General features: G+C 50.8%; 1 protein-coding gene across 1 annotated transcript; it reads left to right on the forward strand.

Annotated features, from left to right (window-relative positions):
• The first annotated feature begins 2426 nt into the window (after positions 1-2426).
• On the forward strand, positions 2427-14611 carry UBAP1L (ubiquitin associated protein 1 like). The gene is made up of 6 exons (XM_082321923.1): positions 2427-2541; positions 3854-4008; positions 5842-6588; positions 8068-8289; positions 12426-12527; positions 13498-14611. The coding sequence occupies exons 2-6, from the start codon at positions 3877-3879 to the stop codon at positions 13630-13632; spliced, it is 1338 nt and encodes a 445-aa protein (XP_082178049.1). The 5' UTR covers positions 2427-2541; positions 3854-3876; the 3' UTR covers positions 13633-14611.
• The last annotated feature ends 2763 nt before the right edge of the window (positions 14612-17374 follow it).

Below are 17374 nucleotides of genomic sequence, written 5' to 3' on the forward strand. Positions count from 1 at the left end.
ACCGGTTTTGCCATCTGCCTCTGCAGGGAAATACCTGAGCAAGCCCAAAGCTGCTGGGCCTCTCGTGGTATGGAACTACAACCCCGCTGCGAGTTTTCGTTAACAAAACTCAATCTTAATAAAGAAACATTGCTGACAAGGGTATTTGTGCCAGTATTAACATCCTATTTTTAGCGGCTTTTATCTTTATAAGCCTAAATCCAGCTGATGAAATCTCCAGAAATAAAGAAGTTTTTTTTTTAAAAAAAAGAGATCATTAGTAAACATGTTTTTCTTCTCAAATGAAGCATGTCAAGCATCACTGTCAAAATAGTTCCTGTATTTTTGTGCGTAGAAATGAACCTATCACAAGTTTAAACAAATTCTGAAGTACAAACAAGACGGGGTTTTTCAAGGTTGATTAAAGCAGCTGTTGACATTTTACTTCTGTGGACTAAAACTGGTACCACAGCATGGAAAAAATTCCCCGTTGTGGTGAAATAGGTCAGACAGCCGTGTGAATATATATAAATTTGATGAATAAGCCTGCTGGAAAAAACACAATGAAATCTGAAGTCTAACCTACTGCAAGTGTTCTTGCCTGTATAGCTATTTTTGTATAGGGACAGATCATGTATATAATATTCGATTAAAAAATGCAGCTCTATTTTGTAAGTTGTTTTTTGTACAGAATAAATAGAGAAAAATGGATTTTTTCTTTCGTTTGAAGCGTTTTTACTCCGAAGGAGAGATCTGGTTTAGTACTTGGCATCAGATACGACTCCAGTGTGGAGAGAATTGCTGGCAAAAGGTTTGTGCAAAGGAACCTCTCCCTCCGACAAGGTGACGGAGGCATCGGATTTCGAAGCCTCCCATGTTCTGGGCAGTTTGCTTGAAAAATGGGTTTGGGGCTTTGCTGGTCTACGCAGATTGTCGCGGCAACTTTCCAGAGCTGCAGTCGTTATTCTTGCTTAGCCCTAATGTGCGGGAATGGATTTAATCTCTCCAATTCCTTACCTCTCTGCATCACAACGTTGTGTAATCGCCTAAATTCAACACTTGGGCCTTATATGTGATGTTAGTAGTTTCTTGGCTGAAGCTTTGCGTTGATTTTTGTTAGTAAGAGCGTGCGAACTAGTCATTTTTGGTAGAGTTAGAAATTTTAGTTTTCAGTTCAGGAAGCTTAGGGACCGGAGGGTGCTCTGCGTAAATAGTTAGGCTCCTTATCCCATCAGCGTGTCCGACGGGACAGGCTATCTGCGTAAGCTACGCTAATCTTAAAACTGTCAAAGTCAGATGCTTGCCTGGAGCTGCAAGAAGGTAAAGAACCGAGCAGCAGATAAGCAGGCAGCTCAGAAGCAACCCTGTTGGCCCTGCGAGAAGAGCTCCATGATTTCGTCGGACGGTAAGGATAACTTCATCTCGTTAATGAAAATAGCACTTTAAAATGCCAGGGGATGATGCGGGTTGAGGTGTATTTCAGTCCCTCAGGCTCTCTGCGGTTTGTTCTACATAGTTGCTCTTGTCTGATGACATCGGCGTTAAAATGATATTTTTAGCGAGGAAGACGTTGAAGCCACAGATGGAAGAGGAACGTTTCAAATCTTAACTCATAAAATACATGGAGACAGGGTATTAATTCTTAAAAAAAAAGTGTGTATTCAGATTTAACACTCAAATTTGTCTGAGTATATACTATTTTTAACTTTGAAAAAATCATTATAGCTCAGAAGGAAAGAGGGCTTGGCTACGAGTTTCCAAGACTCCTTTGCATCCCGTTCCTCCCCCAGTCCCAGTGCGGTTCGGGTTTCTCGTGCTTTCGAGGCACGTCCTCTGCCGGATAGGAATTTCTCCGTTTGCCAGCCCGTACCTGCGATGTGAAAGCGGGCAGGGCTGGCGTGAAGCAGATGAGGGCAGAACGCTTGCAGGAGCTGCTTTCTGGTGTAAGCTGGTGTTCACGACTGACCCTCTTGTTCTTGTCTAGTAGCGTTTTCGTCGTCATCGCTCCTCACCCCAACGTACTTCTTTTCTAAACAGCAGTTTGGGGAATTGACTCTTGTCGGAGCCTTTCTCAGAGCACGGTATTTATTCAGTGAAATACAGTGAGATACGGTACCGTAATCTCTCTGTATTTTCTTCATCGTGGCTTCAGACACATCCACTACCCGTCTCCATCCCTTAAATTGGCATTTAAAACCAAGTAAAGCCGTTCTAGGTGTGAGACGACGAGATTCTCTTTTCCTTTGCACCTTTGTACCGCACGGCTTTTGGGAAGAGCTGCTTTACAGCCTAAGCTGCAGGGAGGATCCGTCCCTCTCGCAGGCGGGGAAGGCGGCTTCGCTTGCAGATGTTTCCGTGCATTGGCTTTGTCAGTGCTGACGTGGATCGTGACTTAGGCTGAGCCCTCTTAGGCTGGGGAGCAGATGGCCCGGCTCCGTGCAGGCTCCCACCACGTTGCGTGTGTTGCGTGTTAGCAGCAGCACACGTGCGGGAGCCGCAAAGCTGGTTAGGGGCTCTGCCCGCACCACGGCCCCAGGCATTAAAGGCTCCTGGCGTAAGCAGGTGAGCAGCAACTCTTGTGATTCTGATAAGAGCAACTGAGTTGAACTGAGTGACTGTGCGTGTCGCGCCTCCTTTGTGGTCTAGAGGCAGTTTGTTAGTCCTTTGCTAACATAAGAAATGACCTTGACCGCCATTTCCCCATCATAGACCCTTATTTTTGCATTAAACTAACAGGCAGCTTTCCTTGATACGTTCATCTGGTTATTTTCTTGTTGTGGAGTGTTTATCCTCATTGTCATAGAAGCCATTTCTTTTTAAAGGGGGAAAAAAAAAAGATCTGAAAAAAAAAAAAAAAGCACTGAGGGATGTCACACCAAGCGTTTACTGTTTGTGTCCTGGGAATGGCTGCTGCTTCGGGAGGAGCAGGCACGGGCCGCAGGGACCAGAGCTTGATGGATTGCTGACCGTTACCTCTTGCCAATTCACAATATATAAAGGAAATCATTTTGCACGCTGTTGTCGCTGGGAAGCTGAGGACTGGAGGCTTCATGCAGCAAGTAGTGGCTTTTTACTAAATTGAGACATTTATACAGAGCTGATGGCTACGCTATTGCAGTAATATTTTCCATGCCACCATTCCCAGTTCATCAGAAATTTTTCTCTCCCCTGCTATTCCTGATCTAAAAAACATCACCGCGCTTAAAATGACTCAATGGTTCTTAAAAGCTCATCTGGCCTTAAAACGGCTCGTTCGACACCCCTCCAACACCGCAGCTTGCCCTGTTTGGCTCTCGGTAAGCTGCTGCGGCACCGGAGGGGCTGCCCTCGCCCCAGCTCCCCCGGGCCGCTCCGCAGGATGGCTTGGCACGCGTGAGCTCCGCGACCACGGGCGCTCTTGGGTCACGCAGAGAGAGGAGACCTGCGAGGTGTCCTCCTTGGCTGCGGTTTCTGCCTCTGTAACTGGAAAAAGTGCTCGATCCGTCCCCAGCTTGGGAAGGAGCGTGCGATGGGCAGCGGAGGGAGAGGGAGAGGCAGGAGGAGGGATGGAAAGCGGCGGGGCATGCATGGAGGTGGAAGCGGAGGAGAAAAACGCTCAGGATCTCTGCCAAATGAAGCTGTAAGCTTGGTCAGGTCCTGCTGGCTCAAGCTCAGAATAGCAAAGGTTAGTTCAGCCAAATCTTCCCGGTACCAGTAATTAAGATTTTGCAAATCTGGGCGTTGCACACAGTGGTTTCTACTTGGCTGGCAGCATCTCTGAGGGCTGCGTTCCTTTTCCCGGCACCACTTGAAATAGCTCGTCTTTCCCTCCTTCCACCCTACTTAAAAGGTGCTAGTCCTGCCTTTTACGGTTTTGTTTCATCCCTTCCTCCAGCAGCAAGAAGTCAGGCAGCGGCCATGAGCTACCTGGATGAAGTTCCCTTCCGGACGGCCCGGAGCCTCGACGGGGACTCTGGAGGAGAAAACACTTTAATCACCGCCCCGGCCATCGACCTCCCCGACTGCGCCGACATCCTCATGAGCACCATGGTGAGTCGCCGCCGCTTGCGCCCGCCTCGCTTCGGGGGGGGATGCCCAAAGGGATGGCGGCCGCGTTTGCCTTTTCTTGTGAAAAAAGGGAAGGGAAACCTCTCCTCCTAATTGATCTCCTCTTAATTGGCTGGTTTGCAGGAGTGGGAGGAGGTGAGGACGATTTGTGGTGGGTGGGAGTGAGGCAGGGGTGGGTTTGGGGTTGGTTTTTTTTAATCCCATCCAAGCAGGAGGGTTGGGTCTTTCTGGGATAGGAGGACAAGCTTCAGGCTCTGCTCTGGGATTGTCTTCTAGTTCGGAATCATCACTATCTCATTTATTAATAATATTTACTAAATATTTATTAATAAATTAGCAGAGATGCAAGCAGGCAACACTACCTGTGCTGGCAACATATATATAATATATATATATATATATAAAATATCCTGTGGTGCTTTGTGATCTTCCACATTGCTCAGTCCTAAACTGCTTTTGAATTTACACCTATTGCTGTAACAGCTCTGTCACCGGTTTTAAACCCCGTCACGGCGATTTGAAGGAGCTGTCTGTGCTCTGGAAGGGGGTAGGAAGCCTTTCCCCGTACAATTGCGCCGAAGGCATGGAGTCGGCTCTCCGGGCTCACGGGTAGGGCTAGCACAGCTCCAGTGGAAGATGATTTCAGAAATACTTTGCGTGTTCGGCCGTAGGTAGTCTCACCCATAGGTGGGGTCAGTGCACTTCACGGCGGGGAAGGTGATCTGGGCGATCCCAAACAGCCTCTGCTCACTTCTGGTGATGGGTGAACCAGCTTTAAACCCCACATCTGGCTTTTCGCTAGCTCAGCCTTGCTCATCCCTCCCCCCAAAATGACACATCCCGAATCCACAGGGTGTGTTTAACATGAAGAGTCACCGTGGTGTTCATTTTAAGCAATACCTCCGAAGGAAATTTTAATGCACGCATTTTTTGCCACCCGTCTAAAGGCAGGTGATGGTCTGCATCCCCATGGACCGTCTGAGGTGGTCCACCACCCCGTCCTATCCCAGTAAACCCCCGGCCCCGGGTTTCTCCCTGGTCAGGGACAGATCGGTGCTCCCTGCTGGGGCCGAGCGATTGCACCGATGGCCCGGGCTGATCCTTCCGGAGGCACGTGGTGGTGTTTTCCTCGCGGAGGCTGGTTTGGGTCCACAGCTGACAAGTGGCAGGGAGCAGTAAAACCAGCATTCCTGGGCTGTGAATGTACTTGCCTGCCCGTCCGGAGGAGACCTTGTTTGGAGAGCTCTGGGACGGGCAAGGCTTGTTTTTTCCAGGAAAACCCTCAGATTTCTGTCTGAAACATGCTTATATTTTAAGCCAGACTACGTGGAAATGACGACTCTGTCCTGGGACCGGCCGAGCCCCTGGCGCTGCCGGAGGCTCCCACAGCCGGTCCTGCCTCTGCCCAAGGTGGCATCTCCCCCCCTTGGTGGCTCCCGCGCCTCTGTGCCCGATGTGGCTCTGCCAGGTGCCACTAATGGCTGCTGTCCCCTTCCACAGCAGCCAAACTGTCACAAAACCACCTCTGAGCATAAGACACCTATCAAAAGAATTGTAGATACAACTCAAAATAGAAATAACTTCGTAGCCAGATTTTTTTTCAAGTATAAATTTGGGGATTCCTTATAGGGATGAGGCTGGCACTGCCCAATCCTACAGCCCTAGTGCCTGCCGCCAGCCCTGATGCTCAGGGAAGTAGGAGCCAATATGGGAAGGATGCAGCCCTTAAGGTGTCCTCGTGAAGCACGTGGTTCGCTCCGTGCCCTGTGGTCTGGTTGCAGATGCCCTCACCAGCTGCTTCTCGCTCTTCTGCAGCACGACTTCTCACTGGAAAGAAAAGTGCTGTACTGGGTCGAGGTGGCCTCTCAGCGGCAAACCTCCCGGCATCGGGTCACCTCCGAAGTCGTCCCCACGGCTCCGCCGTGCTGGCTGTTGCTGGTGGACGCCGCCGACAGCTACGGGGGGAGAGCACGGGACGGGGCGGTGCGGCGCTGCATCAGCCTCAGCGCTGCCGACGGCAGCTACGGGCACGTCAAGGACAGAGGTGCCTTGCCCGACACCGAGAGCGAGACCTGGCACTCGGAGGAGGATGAGTACTCGGAGGATGATGAGTACTCCTCGACCTCCTGGGAAGAGAATGACAAGGATGACAAGGTTTCCAGGAGGAGAAACACTGGGAGAGATGCGGCTCCACGTCCCAGCTTTTACCAGAGCCGACCAAAGACATCACCCGGCTTGCTGGAGCCCTCACCGGAGAACGGCGACCGCAACCCAGCCAGCCCGTACCCGAGCAAGCAGAGACGCTCCATGGTGATATTTAACAACATGAAGAACGAGCTGGAAGCAGCCAGGAGGAAGCTGGCTGCTTTGGTGCAACCTTTGAACAGAGCCGCCGCGGAGAGCGGAGGGGTCCCGGTGCCACGGCCGCTCCCCCAGCGCCCCCGCACCAGCTGCAGCATCAAGTACGGGCCAGCCCCGGACGGGTCCCCGCTGGGGACCTTGGTGCCGGCTCCTCCGGCCGCGGCGATCCCCCCGATCAAACGGCATAAGCCCACGGTGCCGGTGAGGTTTTTTTTCGTCCGGTAGCCCTTTGCTTGTCACTGACACAGGAGGGAGGTGGAGGGCGTCGAATCGGTCCCGTTTGCTGGGGTCTGGGCAGCAAAACGGAACTGAAATGAGGCTCTGAGAACACTACACCCATGAGAAATTGCTGACGAGTTTTCATAAGAAGTGAAGGAAGGGGGTTTTTTTGCTGGGGTTTAAAGGCAAGCTTTATGGGAGGACGTTTACTTGCTCTGTCCTACCCAAAACATCTGTTTTTCCTGACAAGCAAGGCATCTTATTTGATTTGCAATTGAAACACTTAAAAAACAAGTGAAATTTTTTTTCCCCCTCTTTCCTCTCCATTTTCCCCCTCTAACAGATATAAACAGGGTTTACAGGGAAATGCCCCTTACAGCCATCACAGCTGCTCCTCCTGGCAGCCCCAGAAGAGAAGCCGGGGCTTGAACGGAGACAAAACTGGGCTGTTTCTGTGTCCCCTCTGCCCCGGGTCTCCCTCATTACCTGTCCCCGAGCTCACTGCCCTCCTTCTCCCTCTTTTATAGCTGGAAAAGGCCACTTCACCCGACTCCTCTCGCAATATTGGCATCCTTCTCTATGGCAAAGGCTGTCTGGCTTTTCTTATAAGTCTAGGAAACTTTAGATTTCACAGTCCTGCTAGAAATAAAAATCATTTAATGATAGAGACAGTGATGTGGAGTGATGGAGTAAATATTGCTTTCCATCACCTTGAATCTCAATTGCACCGTGTTTTTTAAGAAATCACATCTCATCCAGCTACTTGAGAGACTGAGGAGATGAATTACTGAAAACCTGCAATTAAAACCATCGGACACATGAAAGGCCAGGTTATTTATATGTAGCTGCATTAGACATAGGGTCATTAAGGAAAGATTAAATGCCCATGTGTATTTACACACTAAACAGCTGTTGCAACTAATTACTAATCCATCGCCCGCCCTGCTCAGCTGCTGTTGCAAATGGATCACGCCAAATACTAAAGCCTTGTACTCAGGCAAGCGTTTCTATGTGTAAGGTCGTTTTTGGAGATGGCTTTGTAAGAGCAACCTAAATACATCTGATAAACATCATGGGCATAAATGGGGCGTCTGGGGAGCATCCTCCTCCTCGGGCTGCCGCATCGCCTGCCCGCGGGCAGCGCTGCCTCTCGCTTGGCCGGTCGAGGACAGCATTTATTGCTGGAGACGTGACCGGGGCTCCTAGGGAAAGGAAGCTGCTTTTGCTCGCTTTGCCCCATGAACCCTCCTGAGCTCTGATCTGTGTCTATAGCTGAGCTTGGATTTAATTAAGTCCGGTCTCCTGTGAAGCCCAAGGGGGTTTGTTCCACATATGGAAATTTTCCTCTTCTAGAGAGAGCAAGGTAACTGCCGGCATCAGAAAGCATTGCTTCAGCCTGGGTTGTTTAGTGTCGTTTCATGAGCTGGAGCAAGAAGAACATGTGCTGTTTTTTTCTCGCAGTCCCTCAGCCCCTACGCCTGCCTTCCCCCTGCCTCCACGCCTGCCTCCACGCCTGCGCGGCCTCTCAGTTCCCACAGATCCCAGCAGGATTCGGCGGCTGACCTGCTCTCGGCGCTGAGCCAAGAGGAGCGAGACCTCATCGAGCCCGTTATAGCTTTGGGCTACCCGACCCGCAAAGCCATCCTCACCCTCCAGAAGACCGGAAAGCAAAGCTTAAGTCAGGTTAGTGGAGCTGGCATGGCGCCGCGGAAGGCTTTTGGTAAAGAAAAACGTGATTTTCATGGAGAAAGGGATGGCTGTCTTGTTTGGGGTGGACTTCTGATGGCCTTGGGTTTCCCGCTTTGGTATCAGACCTCAGTTGATAGGGTTTTCCATCAGATCACGTCTGCAGTTTTGCTGTAATAAAATAGCAATGAGTCACCTTCAGCTTTTCAGTGAGTAATAACGACTGGGTAACATTATCGGTTCAATCTGTTGTATGGAGCATAACGTCCTTTTGAAGTACAAATTTTGTCCCTGTACATGGAAACTTTTTGCACGTTATTTTTTCCCGGCTGTTAGATTCGTATGATTATTGCCATGGCTCATCCTGTCAGAGCGGGACTGTATGAATACCTCAGAGATTTGCCTGGGCTCTCTCCAAAACACAAGTTCCCCACGTTGGAGCAACGAGGGACTCCATGCAAGCATTGCAGCTGGGTCCCAGAGCTCTTTTCCTGAGGAATCCTCTAGAATAACCTGGAATTTATTGAAAATAATTAACATACAACCTCTTCCTATCCCTGGTATCTGAGCAGATCACAGCCTGCTGTGCTGCATCCTGATTCCCGAGGTCTCTGCTTGTCCAGATGAACCTCGCGTGGTCCAGGTGGGCTCGGAGCATCCGTGCCGTGAGGGATGCTGCTGGCTCTGACCCTCTGGCTTGGCAAACTTGGGGCTGGACCTGCCCATCCCAGCAGAGGATTTAATAGGGCTAAATTATCCAAGTAGCTCTTGCAGAGAGAGAAGGGGCTCGATCGCAGCTTAGCAAGAGGGATGTCCACCGGGCTGTCATGCCAGGGAGCAGGAGCAGACCCCGGGCGGAGGTGTGAGCAGGCACGGCACCGAGCAGCCGCTGTTGGGTGCCAGTCTCCTTCCCGTGCTCCCGGGGAGCTGCCTGTGCTGCGTGGGCCAGCTCTCACCCGTCTGGTCGGCGCACGAAGCTGCTCTGCAGTTGAGTCATCCTGCAGCTTCTGGCTCCCTCCTGAGTCACCCCCGGCTGGACCAGCCTCCCCAGAACCTCGCTGGTGTTTCAGGCGAGCGTCGCTGCAAGCCGAGGTGGGAAGGGAAGCTTTATTTCTTCAATTCTGTCATGGTTTCATAAAGGTTTCGCCTAGGTAGAGGGAGATGGGCAGAGCCCAGCCCACGTTCTTTGCACAGAGCCGTGCAAGGGTGTCTTGTAACAACTGCTGGCTTCAATATGAAGAAACAGTGCATCTTATTAAGGATGGAAATGGGTAGTCTGCTCCCTTCTGTATAAACACCGGGACTCCCATTCCCTTGGGGAAGAGATTAAGCCACCAAAATACAAGGTCTGCCTTATATCCTGTGCCTTCTTCACCAGCAGTTCCCATCTTTCCCATTTATGCCCAATTCAGCCAAGATAAAATGTAAGGCCTAGCCCTTCGTGCATCTCTTACAAGTACAAAACTACCAAATTAGGCTAAACCTTCCTGGAAAATATGTTTCAACTCAAGTTAAAAACAAGAGCTGTGGGTGCTCTTTATTGCTTGCTGGTGTCACGCGGGGTTTCAGCGTGTGACGATGACAGCTTCAACTGTGAAGATTGATTCTAGTACCAGATGGTAGCCAAAAATTGCTCAATTTCTTTGCAGTGTCAAGTCAAACTGGCAGAGCCCACCCTGGTGGAGAAGGCAAGTTTGCTGCCTTAAGGAGGTGATGCCTTCTCAGTTTGGGTGAAGAGCCTCTCTAAAAGGCTCAAGCAGGGTTAGTTGCCCCAACGTGCCAGAGGTTCATCATCTGGGATGTCATGGCCAAGGGCTAAACCAAAAATGCATCATTGCATTTTGATCAATAATCATTGATCAATCAAAAATGCATCGTTGATCCATGGAGCTCTCAATGTACGTGTGAGCTGAGACATGACAGATGGCTGCGGCTGGTCAGCATCCCCCTCCCCAGACAGTCATAAGCACGGGGTTCAGAGCAGGGCGTTCACCAGGGACACAGCCCACTGCGCCAGCCACCTCTTGGCCATGCACGGATGGGGAGCCTCTTCCTATGGACCGTTGGACTCTCGTGAAGTCAATGATACAGCAAAATATGTGCTCAGCTGTGCTTCCATAATGTGCTCCTGCCCCTTTCCTCCTCCAGAAGAACTTGCTGTCTTACCCTAAGTGACCATCAAGATCTTCAGCGCTTCCTACAAGCCTTGCATCAGCTGTCCCCGCCGACGGTGGCTCCCTGAGCATCTCCGATGCTTGTAGAAGTTGCGTTCTCAGTGGCGGCATTTGCGGCAGTGAGTTGAGCAGGGCTGTCCGCCGTGGTGCTGGCTGGGGTCAGTGCCCACCGGGTTTGTGCATCCCTGGCTTGAACCCTGCTGCAAGACTGGGGAGATGTTTACCCTGTTCCTCCACGATGAAATCAGCATTTGGGTCTTTGGTGGTGTTTGCTCATGGTATTTCCATGCTAGCAGCTTAGAGTCCATGGTCCAGGTGGGTCAGTGAAACAGTTGGTGGTAAGGCTTTGCTCTTCTTAAGCAGCCAGTTGTTGGAGCACCTGAAGCGGGGACCTCCTGGGGATGGGCCTTTCCGATGGGCGTCAGCTAATGTGGTACAGGGACATGGAAGATAAAACCCATCGGAGGAGGGATTTCCTTTACATCACTGCCCATGCTTGTCTTTGATGTGAAAAGCTACCTTGCTGCACGTAACATCAAGTAGCAGCAAATGAGGGGAGAGATAGATCAGCAGGTTACTGATCTACCAGAGCCTGGGGGTCTCTTCCCACGCAAGCAGTCTGTGATGAGGTTATTGGGTTGGCCGTGTAGCGGATAGAGCTGAGCTCTCCGGGGGTTCCTGCGCTGGAGGAGCTTCACGTCTAAGTGCGATAAGGAGCCTCCTTGAGAGCTACAAGGGGAGAAAAAACTTCAAGAGGGCAGTGGCACCGCCTCCTCCTCCCCAGCGAGCGGTGGGGCTGGTACCAGACCCAGTGGTTAGCAGGTCATAGTATTTAAAAACCTGTTTTTGTTTAGTCTTCGGGATAGATATATATATATATTATTTTTTTAATGATAAAAATCATTGAGTTGACAACAGCACAGATTTCATGCTGGGCTTGAACAGCACACCAGGCTGCCAGGACTGGCCGTGAGCACGGCGAGCAGGGCAAGAAAATACAGCAACGATCTGGGGTGTTTAGTTAGTAAGGTAACGAGGAAGATAAAACCAGGTTATAAATGCCAATGACCATCTAATTTTTGAGGTAATAAGCTGCTCCTTAAGGCTGACATTTCCTAAAATTCTTACTCTGCTCTGTAGCCAAACTAGATCAACTCAACGTTTGAGGGACTTTTTTGGCTTTCTCCTATGTTTCATGGTCTTTTACTGAATCCTTCTCCTTGGCTACGGCGGTGCTGGGGAGGGTGGAGGTCTGTGCACTGGTGGATCTGGGGAGATATGAATCAGCTTCTCCTTGGATTCATCCAAGGAGATGGCATGGCTTCGGGGAGACCCATGGGATGTTTTTATCCCCCCTGCTATTGTATAGCTCATTTATTATTGTCTGTCCCATATGTTTTTGGACAGTGAATGATTCTCATGGTATTTAAAAGATACCGCTGGGAATAGTGCTGTCAGCACTCCAAGAACAATGAGGAAAGCCAAAAATAACTGTTTACTTTCAGTAATGACAGCACACGGGTCTCCCCTGGGGTCGGTTTTGTGCTTGGACACCAGAGCGAACCCGTGGGTGCCCGAACCCCAGCGCATCAAAGGGATGCTGGGTCGGCCGAGGGTAGACATCTCACCGGGATAGGCTCTGCTTCACCCCCCAGCCTGGAGGTCATCTCTTTGTATCTCAGATGGTTCAGATGTTTGGTTTGCTCCTTGTCCTCCCTCCCCCTTGTTCCCGTTCCCACCCTGGGGGGGTGGAGGGGACCAAGACGTTGTCTTCTCGCGGTGGGACTCCTGCTGACGGACAGACCTCCATTGCCGAGCATCAGACAGGAGCTGGCAGGACAGTTGTGCCCCAGATCCTCCCCAGGAGCGTGTCCCTGGAAGGCGGCAAGGTGGGCTCCTGAATGCACTCGCACCTCATGTCTCTGAGGTTGGATTAACCCTAGTTGTCTTCTTCTGCAGTTCCTGAGCTACCTGGGTGCCTGTGACCGGCTGCTGAAGCAGGGCTATGAGGAAGGGCAGGTGGAGGAGGCCATGGAAATGTTCCAGTACTCGGAGAAAAAGGTCAGAGCGGGGCGGCACAGCCCGGCCCTTTGTGCTGTGTCCTCCAGGCTCGCTTTTCCATGCATGCTTCCCTCCTCCTCCACTGCCCCTTCCGCAGCCTCCCGGCAGGCCAGACCCATTGCCCTGCAAGCAGTGAGGCCACACTCGCGGCAGACCCCCGGCACAGCGTCACCGTAAGAACCCCCCCAGGAAGGACCCCCGCTCCGTCGCTCTTCTCCATCCATCTTCTCACCCCGCCGTGCAAGCGCAACGCTCGCCACCCTGAGCCCACCAGCACCCGCGCTCGCTACCTCCCTCCCGGCTCCCCCTTTGCATTCACCCCCCAGAGAGAACAACCGTGGTGGCACGCCGGGTGTTGGTCTCCATCACCAGTCTCCTCCTGAGGGTAGTGAAGAGCCGGGGTGGGAGAAAAGCTGCTTGAAATTTGGGCTGGCGCTGTTTGATGCGATGCCGACGGCACGTAGGGTTGCTGGCTCACCGCTCATGAGGGCTGTGGCAGCGGGAGGGCGCCTGGGTCTCGGTGTCAGGCAGGGGGTTATTTATCGAGGACACGGCTCCGGGAGATGTTGTGGTGCTGGGGCCCAGCCTGAGCAAGGGGGGAAGCAGGACAAATTAATTCCAGCTAGCGCTCACTGCCTTTCCCTGGCCTCTTTATAACGCAGGCAAACGCTTGCATGGAATTCATATTAAACTTTATAAGGAGTAAGTGAAACTAGAGGTTGACTTTATTAAATATTTCTTATTTAAAAAGTTGATGTAAAGGCACACTTTTAAACGCTAGCAGTGGTATGAGTGCCCTCTCTCTGCTGTCGGCAGTGGCACCAGGAGTGCCCTTCAGCGGTAATACAACCCGGCAAGGTCGTCTGGCTGCAGCCTCGTCACCCAACGCCGTTTCTGCTGCAACTCTGCGATAAATCCGTCCTTGAAACCCCATGATAACATCACTCCTTTCTCTTCCTTCTTCCTCCAGGCAGCTGAATTCTTGCATTTGTTAGCTCAGTTTAACGATATGGGTTTCCAGCAAAATGAAATCAAAGAAGTTCTTTTGCTTTGTGGGAATCAGAGGGAGAAGGCGCTGGAAGAGCTCGTGATGAAAACCCAGTGACCAGCATCCTGGACCCCAGCCACAGCTTCCCCTCTCCGGACCGGACCACCGAAGGACTCGGGTGGGTCGACACGCGCTTACCCTTCCGCTGCTCCATCCCCACCCCGAGCAGCTCGGCTCACCAGGCACAAATCTTCAAAGCACCGGCTTGGTGTCTCATCTCATTTTATGGACATCCATCATAAGCGTGTTTGTCACTGTGCTAAGGCAAAGGCTTTATAGCAGGAGTGTTTATCTCTTCACCCACACATCTCCACCCTTGATCATCTCAGCTGTTTAGATTAGATGCAATAAGATCCAAACCGCCTTCGGCTTAGATTTTGCAAAACCCAAGCCACAGTTTTCTCCCTCCACCTGGGGTGATGGGTGTCGTGTTTTCAACTACAATCAAATGTGGATTCTTAAAAGATTATGTAAATCAAGAGAAGAGATTGTTTTCTTAAAAACTGAAGGCTCCTGCAGAAACATTTGTTGGTCCTTGCTTGGGAAGGGTCTCAGCTGACTTAGTCATGGTTGAATATTGTAATTGAAATCCGGTCCGATCACATTAGCTTCTCCTTTTAAACCAGAAACTTGAGAAAAATACACAATTCAATGAGGGTAAGGAAAGAAAACAACCTGCCCTTGCTCTAGAAATACATTAAGTTTATTCAGTGCAATAAAAAATGCCTTATGCAAGGGTTTGTGCTTGGGGAATTTCATTAAATTAGAACAGAGAGACGGGGAACGGCTCAGCTGCCCTCCTGCTCTACCCAAATCAGGAAAATTCAGGGGATGCTTCCCTAAACGGTGGAGACAGACTCCAAATGAAGTTAAGCATGAATGTCAGGATCAGGAAAATCTGGATGCCCAGGGGAATTTTTGTATGTAACTGAAGGACGGAGAATGGGAGATTCGGGTCACTTGACGGGATGTGTCTCTTGGCTTGGCAGCGGAACAGTGGACAGTGTTTTCACATAAAAGTATATTATTTTCCTGTGAATTAGATACAGATGTAATTTCTTTGAGTAAAGATGGTTGGAGGGGTTCTTCTGAAATGTATTTCTGTCTTTTCCTGTGAAAATGCCAACTGGCACAACCTAGCAGAGAAAATCCTTAATTAGTTGCATTAGTACCATTTTTCCATTGTATCCTTCCAAACGATCTCCCAGCCCAACGTACTGGCATCGAGTTAAAACACTGTGTCCCTTCTCTGTGTATTTCTCGGTAGGTGCCAAACACCAGCAGGAGGGTCCAGCCCTCCATGGCTGCCTTCATCCTCGCCTGGATGCAACGAGGAAACTTGGCATCCAGGTTTTGGGGGACTTGACCCATCCGTACCCAAGGATGCTTTACACCTTCTCTTCTTTAACGGATGAAAAGGGAAATGTGGCACCTTGTATGGCCAAGGGAGATAGTCGCGGGGAGCTCACAGGCTCTTCTTTGGAGTTCCTAGCTCTGTTTTTCCTCCAGCTTTCCCTTGGTTATACAAGCTTTTATTTTTGATACGGCCCTTATAAGGCAAGTCCATTCTACAGACAGCTTTTCGTTACGTTCATCCTTGCCAAGATGATGTCACCTTAAAAAAGAAACTTGCAAAAGGTTAAACTGTGATTAGATAGATCGCTTCGCCTCAAACTGTAATCTTTGGCGGAGTAAACACCATGAAGATTGAAAGGGGAAGATAACAGTGCTGTGCTGGTGCCAGTAACGTTGAGGGCTAAGTTCTGGTGGAGCGAAGCACATTTGCAGCATCGTGCCCACTCACTCGCTGTGCAAAGGCTGAGCAGCCTCTCGCTCTCGTTAGAGATTTGCTTGGTCCTGGCTCATCATTTTTTCCCTCTGCTTGCAGAGGTAAGAACTGTATCTTTTTTCCTCTCCATGCATCTAAAATTATCTTGTGTTTACTTTCTGTATCACGGTCTGGATTGATGGATGCAACAAATTACTCATCTTTTGGGAGCATCCATGGCATACTCAACAGTGCCTGCCTAGACCTGCTCTTTCCTGCAGGTGCTACACTTAAAATCCTAAAACCTTTTGCATGTTGTCGGCAAATACCTTTGTAAACCCCTCAACTGTCAAAAAAACAGTGTGTGAAGGTGGGCGGAGAGGTTGTATCGCTTGGTGGTGTCAGAGCTGGAAGGAAGGGGAGAGCCTGCCTAGTTCAGCTGTCCCGGGTTAGCCACAGGAGCCCGTCATAAATATTGTAGTAACAGAATTATTTTAAATTTATTTTAATGGAGGGTTTAAGCTGTTTGTTCAACTTAAGATGGTTTTAAAGCAGCGTGCTTCCATGGGCTGCTTTCAGTTAGGGGAAGACAGCATGAAATGTTAATTGGCTTCGTCTAGGAAGGGAACAAGGATTTGACTTGATGGGCTTTCTGCTAACAGTCCGCCCGAGGACAGGAACGCGGCTCAGCTAATGCTGCGGCACGGTGTAGAGCTGGGCAAGGTCCATCAGTGTCCCCTGCCAGCCCCGTGCCACCATCAGACCTGCACCTCCACCGGCTGCTGTCCCCATCCCGGGGGTGACAGCGGAGCGGTGGCCTGGCCCAGTGGCAGAGGGCAAATGGGGACAAGATGCATCGAGCGGTTTTCAGTCTGGATATGGATGCGAGCTGGGGTTTTCTTGTTTGTTTTGGTTTGTGGTTGTGTTGTGTGGGTTTTTTCTCAAATGCGGTAACTGTTTTGAAAATTCTGAGAACTTGGCGAGGGTCAGCAGCGGAGGTATTTGCGGCATCTCGGCTGGTATTCTCTTCCGCTCCGTCTCAGCTGGGATGGCACGAGCAGCCCGAAGCCTGCCCCACAGATGGGAAACCAGCTGAGCCATAGCCTGGGTTTGCTGCTGTCCTGGTCCCCACAGGTCTCCCAGCAGCGCTGCGGTTGCAAAGGGGAGCAAGGACGTTCTCCAGGCTGGACATTCTCCAGCCGTCCCCAGGGCTGGTGTTGAGGGCTAACAACCTGGGGATGGTATCTGATGAGAATGGCTCATCTGGTTATGAAGCTCTGCTAATGGAGAAGACCTCTGCAAGCCTGGCATCGCCGTGCAATGGTGGTGCTCTCTCCTCTCCTTCCCTTTTTGCACCCTTTTGTATTTCCAAGGTTTGCCATGTCCTAAAAAGACCCTATCTTGGCTCAAATGAGCCTCCAATGAGTGCCAGCACTTGCCACCCATTGGGTCTGTGCTGGGGCTTGGCAGACAAGCCTGGAGGAGACAATAGCTGGCTAACGCACTCCGTGGGGTGATGGATGGCTCCCAGGTCCCAGAAGCCCCTCAGTGCCTTAAGCACCCAATGCTCAGGAGATGTTTTCCTTCATCCTCCCATCTCCCCTCTCCCCTCTTCCTCCCAGGACCTCGCTGCAGCCGGGAGCGGCCGTGGAGACCTCCCCGGGGAGCGCGGGGCTGCGTGGGAACGGCGCTCCCACGTACGGCTCTGAAACGGAGCTGCAGCTGAAAAAGCATTCAGCGAGCAGGAGCGAGCCTTGACGTGGATCCCTGTTAGGAGGTATTTTCCTTCAGAAGAGGGGGGAAAAAAACCCCAAACCCCAAGAGTAATGAAAAACACAGGGGTTTTTATAGCTTTCCTTTTAATTCCAGGATATAACAAATGATTTCCCATTGGAGCAGAGAGGAGCTGGGATGCTGCACACCTTCAGAGTGCGGCCAAAATAAATAAAACCTGTGTTTGCATCTCTGGTATCTGTCCTCTGCAGAAGCCGTGAAGCCCTGCACGTGGTTGGCTCGTGAGCCCATGTCTGG

Source organism: Platalea leucorodia, assembly GCF_965183815.1.
Source record: "Platalea leucorodia genome assembly, chromosome: 9".
Lineage (NCBI taxonomy): Eukaryota > Metazoa > Chordata > Aves > Pelecaniformes > Threskiornithidae > Platalea > Platalea leucorodia.

Excerpts from the sequence above, each read along its gene's own strand:
- UBAP1L (XM_082321923.1), top strand. The coding sequence starts at position 3,877 with ATGAGCTACCTGGATGAAGTTCCCTTCCGGACGGCCCGGAGCCTCGAC. Across the intron at positions 4,009-5,841 it reads ACATCCTCATGAGCACCATG|CACGACTTCTCACTGGAAAG; the intron begins GTGAGTCGCCGC and ends GCTCTTCTGCAG. Across the intron at positions 8,290-12,425 it reads GAAAGCAAAGCTTAAGTCAG|TTCCTGAGCTACCTGGGTGC; the intron begins GTTAGTGGAGCT and ends CTTCTTCTGCAG.